Here is a 26,489-nt window from a genome sequence, read left to right as displayed (position 1 = left end):
CTAGGTCTAGGGTTTGCATTCATGTAGTGCATCCAAATGTAATAAATTCTTTGGTTAAAACAAGAAAATTTTTGATTAAATCATGCAACTAGCCTTGGCTAGGTCAAAGGGGTGCCTTGGATTTTATCCTTGCCTTCCCCTTTGTCAAATGTGACTCCCGAACCTTTTTTTTTGGTTTACGTGGACTAGGAGTCGTTTAAAAGGGGTTTCTTACTACTTTTTCCTATTTTTTCTTTAAAAATTCATTTTTTGGTGACTTGGTACACCTTAACTCATTACCAAGTGGCGACTCCAATTTTTATTTCAAAAACCCTTTTTAAACTATAATTTTGGGTCAAATCGTCGCATTCTCAACCCCCCATTTAGACCCATTTTTTCTTTTAAATCACAATTCATTTTCCAATCACAAAAAATACATTTTTTAAACCATTTATTTATTTATCAAAAAATGGGGCGTGACAACCAATATCTATTATCACTTAATTCAGACGAGAATTGGAGCAGGTGCAGTTGAGTTAGATATGGTTAATTAGATACGATTGTTGTGCTTCATCCACAACTTAGTGTACTTTTATAAGCACAGTTGTATTTATGCATTGAATTGTTGTCCATGAATAAAATTTATGAGTATGGAAAAGTTATATAAGAGTATGCTATATTGTATAGAAAGTACAATAACTAGACAATTGTACCAAAATTCCAACTACACTTGGCCATGGTCTATTGAGATGCTTGGACAATGTACTCGGTTTAAAAAAGAAAATCTTATGGATGTTATCGTAATATTAAATATTTACTAGTCATAGCATTCTTTCTTCGGTCGTCAAATCTAGTATAAAGTGAATGGATTCTCCCAAACTAAGTTGTCCATGTGCTTTTTTGTTTTTTCTATTTTTTCTTCATAATATTCAGTATCACACTTGTTCACTTTCATTCATTAAAATTTTTCCTTTGCAAAATGTTTGGTTTTACTTCCACTATTGACCAAAAAGAAAAGTCACTTTTTTTTATTTCTTTCTCTTATTGTTTTGATAATAGAGTCTAAGTTTTTGTTGCTATCACTTTAAATACTTTTAGTTAATAGTTGAATATTCATAAACAAATAAGTAAGTAGGGCTTATACCTACAAATTTCATGAATTAATAGTTTGTACAACATTGAAAAATATACAAGGTGTGAATTTAATATGAAATAGTTTAGATTTAGCCTCTTCCAAATATCAATGATCAACGTGATATTTGATAGTTTTGTTAACCAAAGTTAGTGAGTTAACAAATTTGCATTTGTACCTTAGAAAAAAAAAGTTCGCATTTGTAATTGAACGAAGATCTCAACCACTACTTATCAAGCAAAGTCAAAGGTACACAGAAAAACATTTTTTAGGTTTATCTAAAGAGTGCCTAATAAGTATTCATTAAGAGACATTTCAAGTATCAATACTTTTTTTCACAAATGAAAGAATAGAAAAAGTGTTTCAATATAGGAAGGAAATGAACACAAGTGTGGTCATTCACCTAATAATTTTCATACAAAATAAGTACAATAAAGAAAGCCTATATTAGAGAATCTAAATATTTCAAACCTATCAAATCATTAGTAGAATTCTTTACACAACAAAAATCACCAGTTAAATTTTTAATAGAATCAAAGAATTAGTTAATGATTTCTAAATATTTTTGGTTGATCAAATAAATCATCATTTGCTTTTGCTATGTTATAAATAGAACATAGCTGATACACAAAGTGATACAAAAGCATTAGACACAACAGAAATCACCAGTTACTTTTTTGACACAATCAAAAAATTAGTTAATAATTTCCAAATATTTCTGGTTGAACAAATAAATAGTCATTTACTTTAGGTATGTTATAAAGAAGCCATAGCTGATTCACAAAGTGATACAAAAACATTAAACACAATGGAAATACTAGTTACTTTTTTTACACAATCAAAGAATCAGTTAATTATTCCAAGTATTTCTGGTTGATCAAATAAGTAGTCATTTGCTTTCGTATGTTACATATAAACTATAGCTAATTCAAAACGTGATATAAAAGCATTAATCCAAAAATTTGGAATAATGTACTGGTAAGAAAGGATTATTTAATAAAAGAATAGCAATAAAGGGCATGATATACATTATGATATTTTTGTAATAGTAGTTTGTTTTCATATATCCTTGCATTATGTATTGAAGGTAAAAATTAGTGTTACAAGTGTGACAACCCCACCTCTCCCTAGGGCGTACCCTAAGATTTAGCGGACCGTCTGTCTAACTCTCGTCAGGACTCACTCACTCACGTCAAGAAAATAGGGTGCAACCTCAATAATGAAGGAAATAACAGGTCCCAAGTTTGGAACGTACAAATACATTCATTTCTATCTCAAACATCCATACAATTCCAAATATATCAAAAGATGTAAGTTCTCAATACATTTAACCCTAATCGAGCGATCAGCGCGAGTACAATCGCAAACGTTCAAAAACTAGACTATGCTAGCCCGTACCAGTTTCGCGTCTTCGCTTGTATCACCTGTAAGGAAAACAAAACTAAAGGAATGAGCGAAAAGTCCAGTGAGGTTCCCAAACAAGTAATCAGGTATAGAAATCAGGGAAACGTTATATTTAACAATTTCCACATTTTGCATAGTAATATCCAGTCATTCAAGAAATAAACACTCAATCATTGGAAGGATACGTGCTCACTTGGAGCCATTCATTCAAGTCATTCATACATTCATTCGCCAATCATTTTCCTTATCCCTCCGACATTAGAAAAACATTTGAAAGTGAAAACTTCTCCAGTTCTTGACATTTATTCATTGATTTCATTTCCCACCACTAACCAATTCACTAGCCAGTTCTCTACCAGACTTCGTGGTCATACTCGAGTATACCAAAACACTATCCCAGGGTCACTAACCGCCCGACAGAATCCGCTTCTGGCTCGAGTCGACTGGCAACGAAGGGCAAGGGACCAATTCAGCCAAAAGGCTTGCATTCATGCACAAGTAGCATTCAATCATTGAAATTCACTTTGGCTTGGGTCGAGTGCGATAAAGTACACACTCGCCCATCGAAAATCCATTTAGCAATCCTTAGAAAGCATTTAACATTCAAGCAAACATTCACAAATAGTCACATAGTCACTTATTGTACAAACATACAAAGAACACTCACCAGTCTAAGCCAAAATAACGTCAAAAGTTTCCTTCCGTATTATGCCCTTGATCACCGACAAACCCTAAGAATAACCAATCCCAAATTGAAGTGAGCAAATGTAATTTAAGATCTGGCTAACCCTAAAATCAAACCGTACATCTTACTAATATTTATAAGAGCAAATAATAGAAATTTGGGCAGCATGCCCTTTGTATTTCGCTATTTTTCAGCTATTTATGACTTCATTATTTTTCTCAATTCAGCCCCAAAACCTCACACAAATAATCTTACCACAATAGCCTTTCAATAGGCTCAATGTCATTCAATTACAAAACAATGCTAGCAAATTGATCGGAACTAATGATTAAGACAAATAACAAAATAATAGGTTTGACGTCTCTTAGTGTTTTGGTCACAACCGAAGGTACACTTATCGGATTGGGGTGAACTTTATACCATTTCGAAGCTAAGTCAAAGGGTTACAACTTTCATGAAGACAACGTAACTCAGTTCATAGTTAATCTAGGTCGAATTTGTAGATTACAGAACCAGAATTCATTGTCAGTCTGGTTATTAGCACTGGATTTAAATGGCAGTAACTAAAACTACAAAATTCCGATTGAGGTGTTTTCAGATGCGTTGGAAAGCTGAAAGTAGGGCTAAAATTTTTGTGTTTTGGCCAAAGGCTGATTTGATACGGATCAAAGTGAAAAACAAAACCAAAAATGTGAAATCTCAAAACTACCCGCAGAAAAGAACATTTGGCAGTCAAGGGTATTTTAGTCATTTCATATGCTACAGTGCTCCGATTGAGATAAAATTTTACAAGCAGCTATATAACACCATTTTATACAACTTTCATGCTTTGGCCTAAGCCTAATTCGGCCTATAACATGGACAAATGAACCTAGTCAAAAGCAGGGCAGTTCAATCTTAAAGTTGGAAATTTGATGAAGTCAAGGTCTAAAATTCTCATTCATGTCTCAAACCACTACTCCAACTCCCTATCTAATCTTATTAACATCATATGCTACATAATCAACAAGAAACACAACTGAACAACTCAAACCATAGCTCAAAAATCCATCATATCCATCAAAACTACTTAAATAACTATCATTAGCCAAAAGTATGAGTTGCTAGCCAAACTTAAACAAGATTAAGAGAGAGAAATAGGAAAGACAGCCTAAATACCTTGCCAAAAATTCTTGCAAAAGAAACCTCAACCTTTCCTTCCAAATCTTTAGCACACCAAACTTCCCAAGTTCCCAAATAAGAGGTTAATTGGTTTAGATTTTCGGTTTTCACTCAAACTAAGTTAGAAATCAAGATTAAAATGAAGTGGTTTTTCTCTCTTTTTTTTCTCCCTTAAGTCTCGGCCACAATGAAGCTAATGAGGTAGAAATGGAGCTCCAAGAAAGGATAAGAAGCTAAGACTCGTCTTAGGTCAAAGATGGTTGGATGACTTCCAAGTGTCACCACAAGATCAACTCTTAAAATTTTTCTTTTCCCTGGTTTTTATTAGTCAATAATTTTGGCCCTATTGAGCTGATTAAGGGCTGATATTTATGCACTAATAACAATGATATATTAAGTTAATAAAGTGGTGGTCAAGTAGTGTGTTCAATCGGTAGTGAACGGTATACGTCAGTTCACACTGTTTCCTTAACTCGCATGTACTAGGGTTTTCATTTACCACTCACTAACTTATGCTTACTACTTCTAATCACACACTTTTTCTTATCTAAAACTCACTCTTAATCACTAAATTTAGTACACACTCCGTATCGATTACTCACACTATGAAAGGACATAAAAATCTTAGTTTATCTTAACGATGAAAGTAAAGGGGAAACCCTTGGTTCTATGATTAATTGTAGCTATTGGGGAAGTGAATGAGTAGTAAAGCTATTGTAAAGTAATAAATTCCAAATTAAAGGGAATTTTAAGAAAATAAGAAGAATTTTGCGAGTCCCCACACTCTCTCCCCCTTAAGAAAATTTCGTCCTCGAAATTTTTACCTTCCATCTTCTCAGATGACTCCGGAGTCTATTGCTTGTCCAAGGCATATACCCATGCTGGTACTTTTGGTCGTCTCCCTCTATCATTAGATTGTCTAGATTTGGTTCTATCCACTTGTTGAGCACTATTCCCTCGTGGTTGTTTCTTCGGGCAGTTGTTAATTTGATGATCGGTACTCTGCAAATCAGACACTTGCGCCCCTCACCTAGCATTCATCCTCCATATGATTTGTCTTCCCACAATATTCATAAGTCAAGCGGGGAGCCACATTTTGGCCTTCTCGAGGAATTCTCTTTTGTTGCCTTTTTCCTATTTGAATTCCTCTTGAAGAAACTTCTTCCAATTGTCCTAACGTCCAGGGTGGGTAGTGCGGAAAGTCCATTCTTCTTACTTTGGAGGCGTTACATTTTCCTTAGATTGCTCAGGTGTACCAGTAGGTATACTCCTCTTTCTCGCATGAAAAGTCTTCCCTTGCGCCCGCGCAATTTCAATTTTTTGAACTTTTTGAAGGGCTTCTATGAATGTATTAATTTGTGCAGCCGCCAAAACTTCTTGCATTTCCACATTTAACCCCTGTATAAATCGTCTCACCCTTCTTTGCTCCGTAACTATCAACTCGGGAGCAAATTTGGATAGTTTCCTAAACTGAGTTTCATACTCAGTTACGCTTAGGGTTCCCTAATAAATTTAATAAAATCATCTTCTCTCTTCTCCTAGACTATCAGTGGAAGATATTTCTCATTAAACTCCCGCACGAAATTCAATTAGGTCCATGTAGTTCCTTTTCTCTCCCACATAGCTCTAACTATATTCCACCAGGCTCTGGCTTGTCATCAAATTGAAAGACAGCAAAAGCCACTTGTCTTTCCTCTGTATAATGCAAGGTTACAAAAATATTTACCATCGCCTCCAACCAGTTTTCAGCTACTTCCGGGTCAGACTCTCCAAAGAATTTCGGTGGAGAAAACTTTTGAAAACGCTCTAAGGCCCTGCCCTCTCCTATCTCAGGGTTCTTAGGCTGATTCACTGGAGCTCGGCCTTGTTGCTCCACCAATTGCGCTAAAATATTAGCCATTTGTTGTATTGCCATTGCTACTTGGTCCCTTGCTTAGACCCTTGGTTCTTGTTGTTGCTCTACCGCCGCGTCTCTTGTTTCTCTTGGTTCTTGTGCTTGTCTACCGCCACGTCCACAGCTAGCCCTATGTTCCTGACTAGCCTCTCATCCTTGATTTCGTCTACCCTCCATACCTGTAGACACCAAAATTTTAAGGTATTTTGTTTACTATTATTTTTATTTTTGATTAATTTCACTTACGTGTAGTCTTTTATTTTTTAAGTCATTTTTATCATTTAATTAAACTTTAATCATTTAATCATTTAATTTTTATTTTTGTTTGTTTCGATTCTAAGTTTTGAAGAAAAAAGAAAAGAGAAAAAAGGAAAAAAAAAAAAGAAAAAGAAAAAAAGAAAAAGTTAATCAAAGGGACAAGAATAAGACATATAAGCCTACTTTGGGATTTGAAATCTTGGCCTTTGAAGCTAGGTTTAGTCCTTGGAGGTGCCTTTAAAGATGAAAGAGCCGCAAGCCAAGAGAGGGGGACAAAAATAAAGGGGTTCGGGGATAAAAAAAAACGGAGAAGATAGCTACCAAAAAAACAGAGAGGCGGCAAGCTGAGAAAATGGATGAAACAAGCAACGGGAAAACGGAGCAAAAGAGAACAAGGAAAACACAGAGGGGGAGAGAGTTTTGGAGATAGAGGAAGAGATAGAAAGTGACGGCTGAGGGATAGAGAGGAACCAGAAAAAGTGACGGGAAAATCTGAAAAGAGAGGGAGGAGTGACGGCTAGGGTTCGGGGACAAAACAAAAAGAAAAACAGCGAAGCAAAAAGAAACGGAGTGAAAGAGAGGGAGACGAGAGAGAGAGAGCTAGAGGTGAGGGCTGATGAACAAAATAGAGAAAGGGAGGTTTCGGCAGTAGAGAAATCAGAAGCAAAAGCCTTCCGAACTCGAATCTCGCCCCCTCGCCATCGTTGTCAACCTCCTCCTCCTCCGCAACAGCTGCATCGACTGCTAAGAAGAAGCTACCAACTGGCGCAACCACCAAAGCTGCTGTTTCTCGCTCCAAGTCAATTACTGCAGCGGCTAAACAGAAGCCGAATCTGAAGCTGAAGATGATGCCCTCAAAACCACAGCTCCTGCCCTCACCGAACCTGACGAAGACAATGACCACGACAACGATATCCAGGAAGAGAGCTGGAAACAGCTGAGAAGGAAACCGAGAAATCTCTCGGATGGAGGGGTTGAAGACGCAGATAGGAAAAGACTAAGAAAAATGGCAGCAGCAACGCCGCCACCGCCTTCATCCCCTGCTGCCATTCCTGAGACTGTCGTTCCAGAAACCGTCGCCGCCCACTGGAACCGCCTCTGCTCGCCACCGCAATCTCACCAGAGGCCACCATCACCGCCAGTGAGGCTCACTGGGAGAACCCTGTAAGTTGCTCCTTTCTTTTACATTTTCAGTAGTTCTCTCAAAGCATGTCTATTGTGGATTGGGGTGGCAAATTTGGATGTTAGCTGTTCACGATTGTCTGATTGTACATGGTATAGGTATTAATTGAGTTGAAATTTCTGGTTTTTCTGTTAGTTTTGGGGCCAACCGAGACCTCATCTGAGTAAGGAATTGCTGAAATTTCCATGCCCATTTAGTGTTTGATAAAATGCCTAACCGAAAGTCCTGCTTGAAAATGATTTTGCTGCACTTTGTAAAACAGCCAACTATTTGGAGTTTTCGTACGATTCAGTACCTGATGTTTGTATACGGGAAACAAAACTTGATGTTTCATGTTTGGGCCGTGATTATTGAAGTGTACAGTTTGTTAAGGGATGCTGAGTGATGGATTAGATGGTTTTGTATTTAAAGATTTGCATAAGAGTTCTGCATCAGAATTGCAGAAAATGTTTTGATGCTTGCTGTGTCCATTTTGTTTTCTCTCGTGTGTTTATGTGCACCTATGGCTGTCTCCTTGCATTCTTTGTTGCAGCATTTCCTTTGCTTGTTCAAGTTTAGGCCCTTAAGATTCTCAGAACCAGGAATTGTGTATTGCAAATTGCCTACGGATTGTCCACAATTTTGAACATACATGTTCTACGTGCTTGATTGGATTGAACTTCCTTGGTTTTTTGACAAATTTTTGGGGCTTAGTCACACTTCAATTCGAACAAAAATCTGGTGAAATTTTAATGCCTGTTTCCTATTCGATGAAGTACTTGTTTGAAAATTTAATTGAAAGGTAGTTTATCTGCATTTACGAGTGGGGGAAAACAAATGGTCAGTGAAGTTCCATGCCTGTCCGAATAATTGATTCTCATGAAAAAGTAAAGTTCGAAGAGTTTCGTTTTCTTAGATTTCCTTTTTGCATGAACCTGATTTAAAGGCATGAATCTTGTGACATTTTGTTTGGCTCCTGGGCTTTTTATCATGATTGCTGTCTTAATGTCTCGCTGGTTGCTGTTTGTTGGGTTGACGAAATTCTGATTGTTAGGTTTTAGCGATAAGAGGTGTAAGTCTCGCATTCCGCCAGCTTGGGGGTTGGTTGATATGATTAAAAAAAAATTTTTTCATGAAACCCAGCATGCGAGAACCTAGTAGAAGCAATAAAAGATGTTTTCTAGTCTTTGCAAATCTGTTTGGGAGGGGGGATGTCGAATCTTTGTTCTCGTGTCATTGCCTGATCTTTGTTGAGTTGCGTTTGTGGGATTCGTTGACAGGTTTGCAGGTTTCATTTGAGTTAATATTCATGGCTGATTTCCCGTGTATATGGAAGCCGAAAATTGCTCGAAGTCAACCCATGAATGCATTCGAATTTGCTAGTTTTCTTAACTTAGATTTCCGCTGTTTGCATGTTAACCTTGTGCTTGAAAAGGGTGTATGGAATTTGATGCTCTGTTTCATATTTCCATAAGCTGCTTGGGTTACTAAATGGGTCTTTGCAAAGGATTAAATGCTTGCCTTCTCATTACCTGTGTTCCCTTCTGTCTGGGTGAGCCAGAGTTCACTGGCTTAGTTCTTGTTTTGTCGTCCCAGCTATGAGGTCAGCATGGTGTGTTGCTCACTCTTTTCCCTTAGTTAAGCCGTGGGACACAAACCAAGAGGATAACTCAAAGTTGTAGGAGCTTTTCTTGGAACCAGATGGACATGTTCTTTCTGTTTGAATTTTGGTGTTTGAATGTAGAATTTCATGACCAAAAAATGAGAAATGTTTGACAATCTTTTACTCTGATCTAAGTTTGTTCGTCAAGCTGTTGGTTGAGTTGGTTTGGAAAAGAGATTGTATTCGAATAACTCAGAAACAAGTTTTCTCGGATTGTGGCAGCAAAGTCTCTTCCTAGCATTTACATAAAGTTTGCTTGGAAATCTTGTTCAGGATTTGCATGATTTCTGTTCTAAGATTTGTTTGTTTGGATATCCAAGTTACGTGTTCTGTTGCTTGATTTGAATCTTGGATGTTGGGTTGAGAAAGTTTAATTGAAGTTTGTGTTAGATTTAGAAGGCCATGTTAAAAGATGAAATTGCAGCAAGTTGAAGTGCAGAAGCTTTCTCCGTAGCTTGCATGAAATAACTCTTTGGAAATTGCACTTTGGCCCTCAAGTCTCCATTTGTTTTACTGTGGCCCAAGAAACTTTCAACTTCTTTCAATTGGGTCCTTAATTTAATTGCAAAGAAATCCCTAAAACTTTATTTTTTCTTTAATTTTGACCCCCAAAGCTTTTGTTAATTTTTGCAATCAAGTCCTTTCTTCTTTTGACTTCTTAAATGTGGGTTTTTATATGATTTAATTGATTCAATTTCACAATTCATTTTATCTTTTATGATTACACTACAAGAAATTTGGTCATCAGTGACAACAACATGTCATCACAAGACCTAGAAATGTCGTCACTAATGACTTTTATTGACGACTTTTGAATCGTCACAGAGTCGTCACTATACCTCCGTCGGTGAAAGTATATAGTGACAACACAAAAAGTCGTCAGTGAATGGTTGTCATTAGTGACAACAATGTGAAAGAGTTTTATTGACGACTTAGCGTGTTGTCAGAGATGTATTGATCAGGGTTGTCACTGAAAAGTGTCAGAAGGTGTCACTTATATGATCTACTTATTGACAACATTTGTTGTCACAATTGAAGTTTGGAGTTAGTGACACGCTTTGTTGTCACAAAACGTTTTTTATTCTTGTTCTGTAATAGCTTTTTTTGTCATTAGTGATCTTCAACATTGTCAGTTCCATTTCAATAAACTCACAATTTAGCATGCTAAATTATTTATCTAAAATAAATAGAAAGAAGTAACTTAAACAATTGATAATCAAAAGTAGTTGTTGCATTGGGCTACATGCCAATATAGCATATTAAGTACTCAAATGTCACATCACAAAAGTAACACTGTGCCCAAATATCACAAATTCATAAGGTACGTTTACAAAAGGAATTAAGTTCAAGAAACCAAAAAATATCCAAGTGAACCCTTGCATGAGCAAATTGCGACTTTGTCTTTAACGTCCTTCAGTCTTTGCTACGGACAGCTCCCAAAATTTTGTTTAAATAGCATTTATCTGTAATCAAGTAGTAAAACAAGTAGATAAGAGGAGGATTAAAACACTGAAGGAGAAGTAACAATACTTAGGTTGCTTGGCTAAAATATGCAGTCCAATAAGAACCTCAATAATTAAAGCTGTACATTAAAAATCAGCCAAAAAAAAAAAACCAAAATCAGTCCCAGAAAATCAAAATCAGCCCCGAACTATTGCACAAAATCAGCTCAAGAAATAAGTACTGCTATGAACAATATAACCAGTTGATAAGACTACAAGCACAACACTAAAGGAAAAGCAACTTTGATTCGCTTGCTTAGCTAAACATTCAAATAAACTAAACTGAATTGAAGTAATGTCAATCACGATACAAGGTGTCGAGCTACCCATTCATATCGGAGAAACTGAGGCAATGTGTACCTCATTTATATAAGAGAAACTGATGCAATGCGTATCGTGAGAAAGATGTCTATGGGTTGCTCAATTTTTACAACGCATTTCTCCAAACCACTAGAGGATGAATACATGGAGTGGTACTGCATAAACAATATTAACATTATCAAAATCCATATGCCCAAATTACTCCAATCACAATAATAACTAAAAGCTACTGAAAAGCATTGGCATTGCCGTGTAAATGCTTGTTAAAGCAGTAAATACTGTAAATTGCAAGACTTAATAGCTACCATCCAAGGTCAGAACTCATCACTATCCTAGCTTGTGCTCAAACACATTACCTCAATAAACACTTCAATATTTCAAAACAACATATGCTAAGCTTAGAGAGCACAAATTTCTGTAATGAAAGATCCAAAGTTCAAAACTTTCAAAGTTAAATAAGAGAACTTTAAAAGCAGCAAATTAAAGAAAAACAATTAAGTCACCTCTTCGATAATCTTCGTTTCCACTCTATCTTTAACACTCCCTCCTAGCTTCAAGAATTCAGTATTGCTTAAAATCTAACAAAGTAAATACTCGTCATCAATTCAAGTAAATAATAAGATGAGCACCCTGTCCACCATTTTACTCGTCATCAATCAGGTACATTTATTTTTCAAGAAAGAAAAACAAGCACCCTGTCCTCTTCACGATATCCTATTTTATGCCCTAAGGTAGAATCCTCTGAAAACCATTGCAAATTACACTTCAAATCACAAACTACTCCAAGTATAAACTACTTCACCATACTTAAGTAACCAAAACTGAATTGCATGGAGAAATAAAAGATAATTAAGGTAAGAACATATATGATAATTTGACCCAAAAATCACAGGAATTAGTTAGCTTAGAGACCGCCTACAACTTGTTTATATGCAATGTCTCCTAGATAAAAGTGAAAATTGTCAATTTTACAAAAACTTTGTTAACAAGGCCCTGGTGTTTGAAACAAGTATAACATAGATGGCAAAGAGTATATATTCACCCAAAAACCATCACATAATTGGAAATTCCATAGCAAGGACCAATAGCATCAGCATAATAAGCTGCAAGACAATAACAAACCAATGAAGTCCCAATAAAACGATACTATGCATTATAAGCTTGAAGACAATAGATAAAATGGTAGATGTAGTTCTTATAAGAAAAATGTTTGCAAATAAAACATGTGTTTCCTTCTTTTAATTTTGATACTGACCTGTACTTGTTTTACAATTGAGTAGGATTGTTTTACATCCATTGTTAATTTTACATTTCTTTTCCTATGTGTTTTTTTTTTAGCAAATAGTTAATTATCTAGAATTAATGGAGATGTGCAAAAGTACACCTTGAAAAGTTGATGCAATGTCAAAGTTTGTTACAAAGAAATGTTTGGTTGCCGAAGAAATTAAACGCTCCAATCACCTTCCCAAGTCGAATATGACATCACATCTCTTCTTCCGTTGTTTTTTCCCATATTCTTTTTCAGGAGGGGGAGTAATCTTCCAAAAATGAATCCAATCATTGAATGATCATGTTCATTAAAGGAACCAGTCCAATCCAATAAAAGAGCAAAGTCTATAGCTTGATTCTACTCTCTTGAAAGGTGCCTTTCCTCAGTTGGCATACACAATCAACCTTACTCTAGCAGTAACTTCAGGATGAAGCTTCAATTCTGCAATGTATTCCCCTGTTTCCCGGATCTCTGGAACAGATACTATCCTTTTGTCCACATCCCTCTGTGTCTGCGCCTTGATTATATCAACAAGATCCTGTGCAGTAACGCTTCCAAAAATTTGTTTTCCCTTGCCACCTTTTCGCTTTACTTTGAAAGCTCCAACAGTTTCAAAAATTAGAGCAAGCTGTTGTGCCTCTTCTCTCACCCTCTTTTTCTCAGCCTCAATTCTCTCCTCTTCCATCTTCATTTCCTTGAGAAGTAGGGGTGTCACAATTTGAGCCTTGCCCAATGGGAACAAATAATTTCTATAAAAACCAGCTTTAACATCCATAAGCGGACCCTTTTTGCCTAAGTCTGCTACATCCTCTTTCAGTATAATCTTTCTGGTTTTCTTGGCTTTTTTTTGAGCCACCACCATTAAAATTGAAGCTTTCTCAGGCAATTTTGTGGCTTCAGGTCTCATGCATTGGGTTAAGCAGTGACTGCTGAGCCAAGAGGATGAACCCCATGACAGACTTGCTGCTGCTGATGCCATTGATAGTTTACTATTCTACTTCCACTCTTTCCTCGAAATATTTTGAGTCTTATCAAGATGTGTATTAGGGCTATAATTATAGATATCTTCAGCCTATATATTTGGTCTACTAGCAAAGACCAAAGCTTCAAACAGACCACACAATTCATACAATCACACCTCCCACCTCTCAAATCTTTTCTAAGTCATTTTATTAAATAATTGTAACAGCATGTATACCATATATGTAAATACTATTATTAGTACTATTACTAATTAATAAAGCTCGTTAACTGAGAGCCAATAGTTAATTCTTGCTTTGATTTTTGATAAAAATCCAAATAATTTCAAAGAACCCCTTTCAAGAATCGTTTTTGTAGGAGCTTTAATGGGTTGTTCTAGTTTAGCTTGGTTTCAAGCTAAGTTTGAACCTTTCTGGGAATTTCGAAGATTAAACTTTAATGCATTATCTCTTTGCTAGGTCCAGGTTTAAGATTCATACATTAATCATACCCTTCAAAGTAACACTACTACCAACTTTTAGTCTGTTACTCCACCCACATTCTGCCTCCCTATTTCTTTAACTCCTCAACTAACCGTTAGCCAATCTTGGCATAACAACATAGCAATAGGATTGGCAGCAACCAACCCCTTCCCCTGCAACTTTTTTGTGGGATCAAGACATACAACAGAAGGATTTTAAAACCTACAATTTTCTGAATAAAAATCAAGCAATAAATATAGCATATTTCACTAGTTCTAAAAATAAATGAAGAGAGTAAATTATGTCCAAAACAGAACAATAGATTAATGGTGGCAAAATGTGCAAATTAATTGGGGAAAAATTAGGGAAACAAGTAGAGACATGAGAGGACATACCTAAGCATTGACCTTGTAGAACTGGAGGACGGCAAGCCTGACCTTCTTCTTCTTGTGCTTGATCTTCTTGGGCTTGGTATAGGCCTTCTTCTTGCTCTTCTTGGCACCACCATGGAGGCGGAGGATGAGGTGGAGGGTGGACTCCTTCTGGATGTTCTAGTCGGCTAGGGTGCAGCCATCCTCCAGCTACTTGTCGGTGAAGATGAGGCACTGCTGGTCTGGGAGGATGCCCTCCTTGTCCTGGATTTTGGCCTTGACATTATCGATGGTGTCAGAAGACTCCACCTCAAGGGTGATGGTATTCCTTATCAGGGTTTGCAGGTCAATTTCGAAACCAAGCCCTCAGTTTCGAGCTTTTCTGGGTGTTTTTCAATCGATTTCAACCTGAGTTGGATGACGAAGTTGTGGCGCTGGCGGAAGGAAGGCACTATCGGAGGTCCGAGAGGGCGATCGCGGCGGTAATTCGGGGATAATTGAGGCTTCCATGGCTGCCGGACTTGGTGATGGTTGAACGGAACTTGGCCACAGAGGTCGTAACTCGCCGGCGGGTAACGCCGGTGCCCACAAGACGAAACAGACGATGGACGTTGCATTGTGCGGGTAAAAAAAGGGCATTGGAAAAATGCCAAAAACCCTGGAAATGAGTTTGGGACTGAGAGAAAGTAGCTTGGGTAGCGACCGAGAGTGAAGAAGAAGTGAAAGTGGAACTGCACCTAATACTCTCTATTTCCTTTCCTAATTTGGTTAAAATTTTCTTTAGCAATGAAAATTCTCAAGTTAGTTTCCTTAGGATTTCAAGTAATTCATAAATATTTTAGTTTAAAATTTAAATCCTTTTTTTCCTTCATATTACATTGGATTTTTTAGCCTCAAGACAATCCAAGTCAATTTTTAGCTTCAATTTTTATTTAAATTTACTAATGTATTTCTAATCACTACTTCTTAACATATTTATCAAAAAATCATAATGGATGAAAATTTTTGCTAAATTCAAAGAACTAGTAAATATACTTTTTCTCAAGTTGTAATAGTTTATATAGTTGTTCTAACTAAAAACTTTCATTAATTTTTTCCAATTAAAAACCTATTGAGTAACTATGACTAGTTTTAATAAATCATCAAATTTTAAAAAAATTAAATTAATATTTGAGTAACTATGACTAGTTTAATAAATCATTAAATTATAAAAAATTAAATAAATATTGAGGCTCACAATTAAATAAATGAATTGGAGATGTTCAAGTTAGTGATGATACTATGTTGTCACTAATTACGTTATAGTTTTACTGACAAAAATTGGTCATCAATAAATATAAACAGTGACAACAATGAAAAGTTGTCAAAGAAAGAGGTAGAATTACTGACAACTTTTATCAAGTTGTCACTATTGCAAAACTCGCACCTCCCAAGTCCCAGGGCGCGAAGTCATTTTGTGATGACAATTAATGGTTGTCACTGAAAAATTAGCTGCTTTGAGTCAATTGTGACAACCTTCAATGTCGTGACTAAACAACCTCATTTTGTGACGACTTTTTGTTGTCACTAGGAAATGTTGTCACTAATGACCTTTTTTCTTGTAGTGTTAGTTGTTAATTAAAGCGATGCCTTGATCTTTTCTTTGTATTTTGGAGGGCAAATAAGTAATTTCATTTCGCTAGGGCCCCAATTCAAGGGAGGTACACCCTAATCCCTTATTTCTTACTCTATTTGACCCTACGTGTTCTATGTGACTTTACGTGTTTAATTGCATCCCCCTTGGATGTTTATTTATTTATTTCATTTATTTATTTATTTGCTTTATTGTCTTTAGCTTTGTATATCTATCATTTGAAAGGCACTTGAATGCCAAATTTGTAATAGTTAGGTATTTATTTTAATTATTTATTCTCATTTTCCCCCTCTTAGATTGTAGTAGGCTTCCCCCCTAAAAATGTAATAGTTAGGGCCTTAATTGCCTTATGTGTTTTGCATGCTTAGGTGCTATGTGTTTATTCGCTTTCTTAGGTTTTGGCATCTAGATATACATGCTTATGTGTTATGTGCAATATGTGATTTATGTGTTTATTTGCTTTATTAGCCTTTACATGATTTATTTGGTTTATAATGAATGCACGTCACCACACTAGTCCAACGCTAGTTGTGGCTCATTGCTCCGTTTTCCACTAGTCCAATGTTAGTAGGAATTCCTAGATATGGGCTAGTCCAACGCTAGACCCTTAGGTATCTCTTCTTGTTAGTACACATTTGCATGTTTCACTACATTTCATGCATTTTTCTTAGTTTTTTAGCATTTGGCATGCTCCTCCAATCCCTTCCCCCTCATTTTAGGTTTTTGCATCCTCATGCTAGTTATAAGGTACATTTGCTTGAGAGTCCCCTTTCGATAAGGGAAACGAGCGAGTGTGGCTACAAAATAGTCTTAGCACGCTAGTTATTCCTTCTAATCCAAGGGAAAATCAAAGTCGTAAAGTTAGAAGTCATTCCCGTTCCCGACCTGATGCATTCCCTTAGGGTCATACAATTACATTCTTTTTATATCACATCCACACTCTTTTAGCCACATTTTCTTACTACTTAGACTTTTTCTCAATCTACACTTTCTCACCACTTTCTTCCTATCACTTATTTATTTTCTATCTTACAAATGGCACCCAATTGCACTTATATGTATCTACTATCCTATTTTCATTCATTTGCACACACACAAACACCTTTATTTTCTCACACTTGCACACTTACACTTGAGTCTTCACTTGCATTAATCACGACTTCCATGAGAGCTTTCCTTATTGGCCACCACAATTCATGTGGTCGGGACCCTAAAGCCTCATGAGAAATATTTTAGGTTTAGGATTGCATTTTTCTTTCCTTTTCGCATCCATTAGTCATATCCAACATGCGATACGTACCTTGGGTAGAAAAATTAGGAAAAGTGGGACTAAGTCACTCAACTAGCTTTGACTAGGATAAGGGAGTGCCTTAGGCGTTGCCTTTGCCTTCTCCCTTATCAAATGTGACCCCCGATCCCTTTCTTTGGTTACGTAGATCTAAAAGTTTTTAAAAGGGTTTATTTACTTTTTTTCGTTCAAAAACAAAAAAAAATCATTTTTGGGTGACTTGGTACACCCTAACTCTATACCAAGTGGCGACTCCATTCAAAAACCCTTTTTGAACTTTGTTTGGCCAAATCGTCGCATTTCACAATCCCACGGCCTTTATTTTCACTTTCACACGTTCACACACATATCTCACACACACCACACACATCATTTCAAAAAGTGGGGCGCGACAATACCCTTCTTTTTTTTTTTTAAAAGGCGATATAGTACATAAACAAAAAAAGTGGCTAAAGTGGCAAGATAAAGACAATTTTAGACCATAACTATGGATAAGGAAACACGCTTAGCATATCTATAACACACCAAGTTCACAAAGATACATATCAAGTTGAACAAAATCAAGTGCAGCACGTATTGACATATCACGAGCAAAATATATACAGCGGTAATAAAGTGGCAAAACAAGAAGAAAACACGACATGCCGTCCCAGCCACCCTAACTTACTTCCTACAACCTCAAGATCTTACGTTTCTAGCTTAGGTCATCACTAAACCAGTTGATTCCACTTCTCTCTGGCCGATATTGTCTCACACTCAGTTAAAATATTCTTCATTCGATTTCTCACTTCTCTTACTACCCAAACTAGACATCTGTTCACTTCTTGCACTTGCTCTCACAAAACATTAGCCCGTTCTTGTTCCTTGAAATGGAGATCTCAAGTCCTTAGCATTGTCCTCAACTCTTGAGTACTCAGGTACAAGAATTTGATATAACATAATTCACAACTCGAGCTGGCCGGTCCCAAGAGTAAATCACCACATTTGAGACTCCTACCCAACATACATATCTAATATTCCAAACAATGGACATTTGTTCCACACTTAACAATCTAATCCTCACAATCCGAGAACCCTCTCCCGGCATGAGCTCGATAAGAGCTCTGATACCATTTGTGACGACCCCATCTCTTCCTAGGGCGTACCATAGGGTTTAATGGACCGCCTGCCCAGCCCTCGCTAGGACTCACTCACTCACGTCAAGAAAATAGGATGCAACCTCAATAATAAAGGAAATAACAGGTCCCAAGTTTGGAACGTATAAATACATTTATTTCTATCTCAAACATCCATACAATTCCAAATATATCAAAAGAGGTAAGTTTTCAATACATTCAACCCTAATCGAGTGACTAGTGCGAGTACAATCGCAAACGTTCAAAAACTAGACTATGTTAACCCGTACCAGTCTCACGCCTTCGCTCGTATTCCCTGTAAGGAAAACAAAACTAAAGGAATGAGTTAAAAATCCAGTGAGATTCCCAAACAAGTAATCAGGTATAGAAATCAGGGAAACGTTACATTTAACAATTTGCACATTTTGCATAGTAATATCTAGTCATTCAAGAAATAAACACTCAATCATTGGAAGGATACGTGCTCACTTAGAGCCATTCATTCAAGTCATTCATTCATTCATTCGCCAATCATTTTTCTTATCCCTCCGACATTAGAAAAACATTTGAAAGTGAAAACTTCTTCAGTTCTTGACATTCATTTATTGATTTCATTTCCCGCCACAAACCAGTTCACTAGCCAGTTCTCTACCAGATTTCGTGGTCATACTCGAGTATACCAAAATACTGCCCAGGGTCACTAGCCGCCCGACCGAATCCGCTTTTGGCTCGAGTCGACTGGTAACGAAGGGCAAGGGCCAAATTCAGCCAAAAGACTTACATTCATGCACAAGTACCATTCAATCATTGAAATTCACTTTGGCTTGGGTCGGTGCGATAAAGTAAACACTCACCCATCGAAAATCCATTTAGCAATCCTTAGAAAGCATTTAACATTCAAGCAAACATTCACAAATAGTTACATAGTCACTTATTGTACAAACAAACAAAGAACACTCACCAATCTAAGCCAAAATAACGTCAAAAGTTTCCTTTCGGATTATGCCTTTGATCACCGACAAACCCTAAGAATAACCAATCCCAAATTGAAGTGAGCAAATGTAATTTAAGATCCAGCTAACTCTAAAATAAAACCTTACATCTTACTAATATTCATAAGAGCAAATAATAGAAATTTGGGCAGCATGCCCTTTGTATTTCGCTATTTTCCAGCCATTTATGACTTCATTATTTTTCTCAATTCAGCCCCAAAACCTCACACAAATAATCTTACCACAATAGCCTTTCAATAGGCTCAATGTCATTCAATTACAAAATAATGCTAGCAAATTGATCGGAACTAATGTTTAAGACAAATAACAAAATAGCAGGTTTGATGTCTTTTAGCATTTCAGTCACAATCGAAGCTACACGTGTGAGAACCTTGAAAGATGCCTATCTATATATATATATACCCATGCATATTGCATTTGCACTTTTGATTCATTAGTAAATTCTAGCATTAAGTATACTTACTCTTAACTAAGTACGTGAAAACAATTCTTATGTTCTAAATACTATAATTGTGTTAAAATATTAAATTACTTGGTTTTGGTTATGTTAAATTAATATTGCCTGAGTTAGATTAATTTTATTGCCTTAGTATACTTAGGACGTTAAAACCTCGATAATCGAATCTTTGCGAGATTAATATATTATTAGGCATTCAATTTACATTTGGGGTAAATTTTGGAATTAGATTAGAATTGAGGACTTAAGTGGAAATTCGGATGAAATGTGAAAAGACTAAAATAACCTCCACAATCTCGGAAATTACCATGCAACCACCAAAGCTTCCTCGGCCAACCTGAAAAACCAACATTTCCATTTCTGCCGGATGCAATTTCATCTTTCTCCACCCACACACCCAACCCCATCCGCGACTCCTCACCATATCCTCTCCACTACACATCAGTCCCACCCACAACAACTCCGTTTCACTTCCATTTCCCTGCCTTGGTATCATCGACGAGAGTGAGAGAGCAAGAAAAAAAAGAGAGAGGAAGGAAGTTGAGTAAGCTGCGAGTCCCGAACTGTCCGAGAGATAGTCGTGAGCTTTATCACCTTCCTCATTCCCACCGCGAGCTGCCGTTTCATTCTGCAACTTCACCTCAACCAGCTGTGGCCATTTCCAACTACAAACACCACACCTGCAACCACCGGCAACCAGGACAGCAGACCAACCATCCATCGCGTGCGTGAGTTAACCGAGAGGAGAGGAAGGAAACTTCAGCTTCTGTCGCGTGAGTAAGCTTCCAGTAGAGGTAATTTCTGGACTGAAATCAATAGATTATAGGTAGAGTAAGCTGGTTATGGACTTGCATGTGAAGTTGATGCATTCGGATGATGAATCAAAGCATAAGGAAAATCTGATTCGAAGGAATTGGGATTTTGCCGAGAAGCTGAAATAGAAATGCAGCTTTAATTTTGTTTCTCTGAAGTAATCTGAGCTTATAAATGTGATTAGCTAACTAAAAACTAGGTGATTAAGCTTTGCATGAAGTTCGTTAGTTCGGTTAAGTAAGAAAAAAAAAACGAAACAACAATCTTCTGCATGCAAGCTCACCCGAGGTAGTTGAACAAAATTTCTGGAATTGTGGATGAATGTAGCTGATATCCGAACCTGTTTTGGACTAGAAATGATAGTTAATTAGTTAAGGAGTTGTGCATGTGGGATTTGAGTGTAAAATACAAGGTTTTAGCCGAAGAAAATTCGGATTTATGACCAATTAACTACTGGAATTTCTCAGCTTAGCCGAGAGAGGAAGAAAAGAATTTTTCCAGATTTCTTTTACGAATTTTAGGTTCCAAATTGTTGCATTAAAGTTTGATTCGCTGTATATACCTGAGTTTTAGCATGCAGGTTAGATTTGAGTGTATAATAGAGAGATTACTGGAGAAAGTTGCGTATTTTAAACTGCCTATATGCTGGAAATTTTCCAGTCTTAGCCGAGATAGATAAAGGGAAATTATTTACTGATTTTTCATAGATCTTGGGGCTGTAAAATATCATATTATTGCTGATTGCACTTTAGAATATCCTAAGACGGTCATGCATGTAAATTTTGGGGTAACAATTCGATTCTTTGGTTGGAATTTTTGGAGATGGAAGTTACTTGGTTGATAAACCACTTGCGGCTTAGTCGATGGACTTTCTTGGCATTTGAATGGATATTTTGGAATCGTGAGGTCCGTTTTAGTCTTTTGAATTCGAGTATTTTTTATCAAGCTTTATTGAAATGTTTTGTCTTAATATTAAGTTATATAAATTGAGCATAGTACGTTAATATTAAAATTTAAATGTCGGGACTCTTAAAACCTTGCTAACTAGCTAAGTCTTTTCTTTGCTTGAACTAGTTTTATTACCTTTAAGAAATAATTGTATTAACTTCCAATCTTTAAGTTTTTCATAAAATTATCCTTGGCTAGTTGTTTTAGAGGAAAATTGTTAAAAACACTATATTTGAATAATTTCAAATAAAAGGCTTGGAAAAACTTGTTTGGCAAGAAAACTTGTTTGAATTAAATTGGTTTTAGTTGTACCTCTAGAAAGAAAAGTAGCTTTAAAGGAATCATACGAAATATTTTATTACTTTACTAGCTTTAATTATAAGAGATTTATTGATTTATTTCGAGTAAATAAATTAGTTTTATACCAGATAATCTTTTGTATATAAACCAAGAGTTTGTTTAGTAAAACTTATAGTTTTTTTGTGAAGACCCAAAAAATTTCTTATTTTATCGAATATTAATGGTTTAATTAAGTATTTATCCACCTGTTTTCCCCAAATAATTTATTACGACCATTTTAAATCCATTCGTATGGAATAATGTCTTCATTATGTTTTTAAAATGTCCTGTTAACAACTTCAATTTTCGGAAGGATTGGTTAGGCGAGAAATAGTGAACACGAGTGTTTCGAGGTGATATTATATTCGAAAGTATGATTATCCTGGGAAATTAAGAACGGACAATAGCAGATTAAGAAAAGTTAATCGAGAATTAAAGGTGAATAAGTTCTAAGTGAACATATACTACTCACGCGTGGATAGTTTTCCAAAAGATGTATGGATACAATTATTGGAGATTTGAGGAGTTAATACTCGACTCATGTGAGAACTCGTAAAAACTATTATTTTATTTAAACCTAAATTTATGGCTTAATAAATTATTTAATTGGATTTTTGCCACGAGAAATATTTTCTAGACTTATTAGACCTAAATACATGATAATATAACTTCGTTATATTTTAAAAGTGACTCGTTTCAAAAATTAATTTCTTGGAGTGCGTTTAGTAAAAATAGTGAATAGTGCTTGGAGATTTTACCGCGTAGAAACACAATAAGTTTGGAATATTGGAAACTTGTACTGTGGTTCTAAAATAGGTAATATTATGAATAAATACTCACGTGATAGTTAGTAGTACAATCGTTATAAGAATCTCTCGAAGGTTTCGCGTTATAGCGTTAAAATTGACGGTACGCGTTTTCACACGCGCGACTTCATTTGAGGGACTTTAGACCCTTATTTCGGGACAATTAAGAGTGAAGAATATTTACATGAATATATATGCATTAGAGGCTTAGTGCACAAGTGAACCAAACGCGCGAGAAAATCGAGCCTAAAACGTGCCAAACGAGCCTTAATGAGAGTTGACTTTGGGGATAATTTGCACCACACATTGTGTCTTCCTTAAGAAGCTAAATTTGGACCAAACACTCTCTCTCTTAGTCTCTCTCTTGGCCGAATTCTCTGCAGCAAAAACACAACACAAAGTTGCCATTTTCATCTTCAATTCTTGCAAAAACCTTCATAGATTCACACCAAATTTGAACTACACTTAGCTTGTTGCTTGGAGAGTTCATCTAGCTAGCAAAAGGAGGAGTTTTTCACGGTTTCTTGGAGCACTAGAGGACCGAAAATTTCTGGTTTAAGACACCAAGGAGGTATAACATCATCCTACACCTTAAACTTGGATTATGATGGTAGAAATGCATCTTTAAGCTATTGCATGTGTATGGGTGTCTTGACATTGGTGTAAAATTTGAAAAGTGGGCTCTATGGATTCCCACACTTGGGTTGTTGCTGATTTGATGATTGATGGTGGTTATATTGTTGGTTTAGTGGTTAAAATGATGGATTAGTGGTGGGTAATTGATAGAAACTTCATTGGGTGCAAGAAGCAAAAATTTCCGAAAATACCCCTGTTTTGTTCGGCCAGTATAAGGCCAATTTTTGGTGAATTATTGGCATGAACCTGATGCTTATATGTTATATTAGATGTGTGAAAAGTTTCATTGAAAAATAATAAGGTTTGGTTGGGCAAATGAATTTTTTTTGGGAAACTAGCAAATCTGGAAACTGTTCCCGTATGGCTCAGACCAGCTGTGGTATTTCGACTATAACTCTGTCCTCGGATGTCGAAATCATGTGCCGTCAGTGGCGTTTGAAACTAGACATCCCAGGCTTTAATTTGAGATAAAATGCATGTTCTGATTCTTTGTGAGTGAGCCGGACCAAACGTTTTAAGATCACTGTCCTGTTTCTCGGAACTGCTGGAATGGTCTGTAGAGGCAGCAACTTGAGGCTCAATTTCGAGCTGGTTGCTTGCCAAATTTTGAAACGATTTCTTCTGTGAACTTTTAGTCCTATGAATGTATTTTCCAACGCCATAAACCACGCTCAATTCCAAGCTAAATTGACTGAGTTGTGACCAAAATAAGAGGACTGCCCTGTTTTGGAAAAACGTATTATTTGGACTGGTTTCGGACAAAAACCCGTGAGTAATCTTATTAATTGAAATTTTGATGCTAAACCATTACCAAAGGTATCATGGTTGTATCTTAGACCTTTATTTCACAAATGAACCATGGTTGGATAGCTTTCTTGGTTAAACGATTTGAATTTGGAAAATGAAAGTCAAAAGGCAGATTGCCTTAGGAATTTTCCGGAACTTTGGGTGATTAGTTCACCACCTTCCCGAGGGTATTTTTCCCTGAAATTTGACAGAGAGATACCTTCCATATAGTATCGAAATACTGCCAATTTTGGTATCAATCCAAGTTCGTTTCGATACCTAATTAAATTTCTAGTGTTGGAGGTTCAAATCTGGAAATTCTTCTCCAGTCTTGAATTTGCCTAACTTTGAGCTACCGTATCTCGGTACTCGAAACTCCGATTCTTGATCCGGTTGTTTTGTTATAAACTTCACTTGCAACACTACTTGAGTGACAAATTTCAGAGGCTGGTTTGCAACGTGCGAATCGTGCCGAATTTTCAAAGTTGGCCAAAATCCAACTTCATTCTGCCTTGTGAACCAATTCTGTACCTTCAAGCTCATTTTTGAGCACTTTCCACTTCGATTCATGGAAAAGTGTCTTCTAGGAACTTATAGTACTTTCTAAGAGGTTTCCAACGGTATAAAGTTTTCCAATTCTCGACTTGTACCGAGTGAGTTACGATTTTTCAAAGATTCATAACAAAACTGAATTTTTCAAATTTCAAGGCAAAGGAGTTTTCCAAAAACTCTTAATTCTCTTAGTAATATTCAAACGTTTTGCCCTCGATTTTCATGATAAAAACTCAATTAATATTGTACTTAATAAAACGCAAGTTGAACCTCGATTTACGAGTAATTGAGGTTCATTTTTGTGAAATATTCCTTAGATTGTACTAATGTACAATCTTACTTGATAATTGAGATACTTGAGTAATTATCCACCATTAACTGCCAGGCACACAAGGAGACCTTCAAGAGGATCTCACCGTGGACACTTGAACTCCAGCGAATAATCTTTATTGATTAGCTCGGTGAGTGTCAAGTGTGTGAATCTTTGATACTTGCTTAATTGTGGTAATTATTAGAGATTTTAAAAATAAGGGCGGGTGTGTACTTTATCGCATCCGTCCTGATTTCAAATGAATGAATGAAATGTATTGAATGAATGAATGAAATGCAATGCTATGTAATGGTTACATATGTCGTTGGAGTGAACCTCCTCGACTTTCAAATGAATGGGGGACGCCCAAACTCATAGGCCGACCTTGAACTCGAGCCGGCAATGGGCTTGGTCGGGAACTTGGGCGAGCCATGAGATTATAAGCTCGACCTAATAAGAGGTCTTGCTTGGCATACTCGTCGAGTATCGCCCTAAAAATAGACTTGTGGGCCCTTGGGGTGTACGGTGGACGGAGGGAAGTAAGTGGTGATCTACGGAAATGGAAATACCGACCCGGTTGACAGGAGGGTCAATGCGGGAAGGTATACGAATGACAACGGCAGAGCGAGTGGAACTTAGCTCCTGAGAGCTACTATATCCTTGAATTGTTTCTGATTATTTTCCTGCTCAAATGGTACTTTATTGAAATATCACGGTTTTAGTTTAATAAAGTTGAGATTGCTATTTGAACAATGTGCTTGCATGTGTGTCCTTGGCCTCACGAGCGTTTTGCTCACCCTGTAGATTTGTTTTCCTTAACAGGACTGGAAATGGAGTTAACGCGGAGAAATCTCCTTTTAGATATATTGTGTTTTAGGGTTTCAAGTGTATTTTGGCTCGACCCCTTTATGATTGTACTTTTGGAAGTTTAATGTATCATTCGGATATATGGGGTGTATATTTTGGAATTTAAGTTGTATTATGAACGCACGACGTGCGGGTGGCAAGCTGATAGGTACCTTGTGATGTGACCCTGAGAACTGTATGGATATTGTTAAGCATGAACGTTTCCGCACTATATGTATTTGCACTAATTTGATTGTGGTATCTAGTATCGCTTTAAGCTTGAACGTTTATTGCTTGAGTCCTGGCGAGAGCTAGGCAGGCGTTCCGCGGATACCCTTTGGTGCGCCTTAGGGAGAAGTGGGGGCGTCACAGTTGGTATCAGAGCTTAGGCTTTAGATCTCTGTAGTGTATCCTAGGCTTAAATGTTTAGGATGCCGGACTGTGGAATTTGATTGAAAGTTAAGTGACTGCTTGTGAAAATGAAAAATTAGAACCTAAGTTCGAATTAGTGGATGACAAGGAGTCTTGATATGGTGTGATACATGTGGGATAGTATGAAGTGATCAAATCTTGTTTATTTCGTGTATCTGGACCTACCTAAGCTTTTACTCTTAAGTGTAAACTACAGAAGGTAATGGTGATATTAAATTGTCTCGGGGGCGCCTTCCGGTGGTCCACTATCGAGAGAGTGAACTAAAAGAGC

General features: G+C 36.7%; 1 protein-coding gene and 1 long non-coding RNA gene across 2 annotated transcripts; one reads left to right on the top strand and one right to left on the bottom strand.

Moving 5' to 3' along the window:
- Positions 1-12,530: 12,530 nt before the first annotated feature.
- LOC113715928 (large ribosomal subunit protein bL9c-like) lies at positions 12,531-13,458 on the bottom strand. Its single transcript, XM_072069906.1, has one exon. It carries the CDS (start codon positions 13,408-13,410, stop codon positions 12,814-12,816), a length of 597 nt encoding a protein of 198 aa, XP_071926007.1. The 5' UTR covers positions 13,411-13,458; the 3' UTR covers positions 12,531-12,813.
- Positions 13,459-23,090: 9,632 nt separating this feature from the next.
- Positions 23,091-26,047, top strand: LOC140017014 (uncharacterized). Its single transcript, XR_011823304.1, has 2 exons — positions 23,091-23,227; positions 25,763-26,047. It is a non-coding gene; the product is annotated as an uncharacterized lncRNA (long non-coding RNA).
- The last annotated feature ends 442 nt before the right edge of the window (positions 26,048-26,489 follow it).

Source organism: Coffea arabica, chromosome 11c (genome assembly GCF_036785885.1).
Source record: "Coffea arabica cultivar ET-39 chromosome 11c, Coffea Arabica ET-39 HiFi, whole genome shotgun sequence".
Lineage (NCBI taxonomy): Eukaryota > Viridiplantae > Streptophyta > Magnoliopsida > Gentianales > Rubiaceae > Coffea > Coffea arabica.
This window is presented reverse-complemented; position numbering and strand designations above follow the sequence as displayed.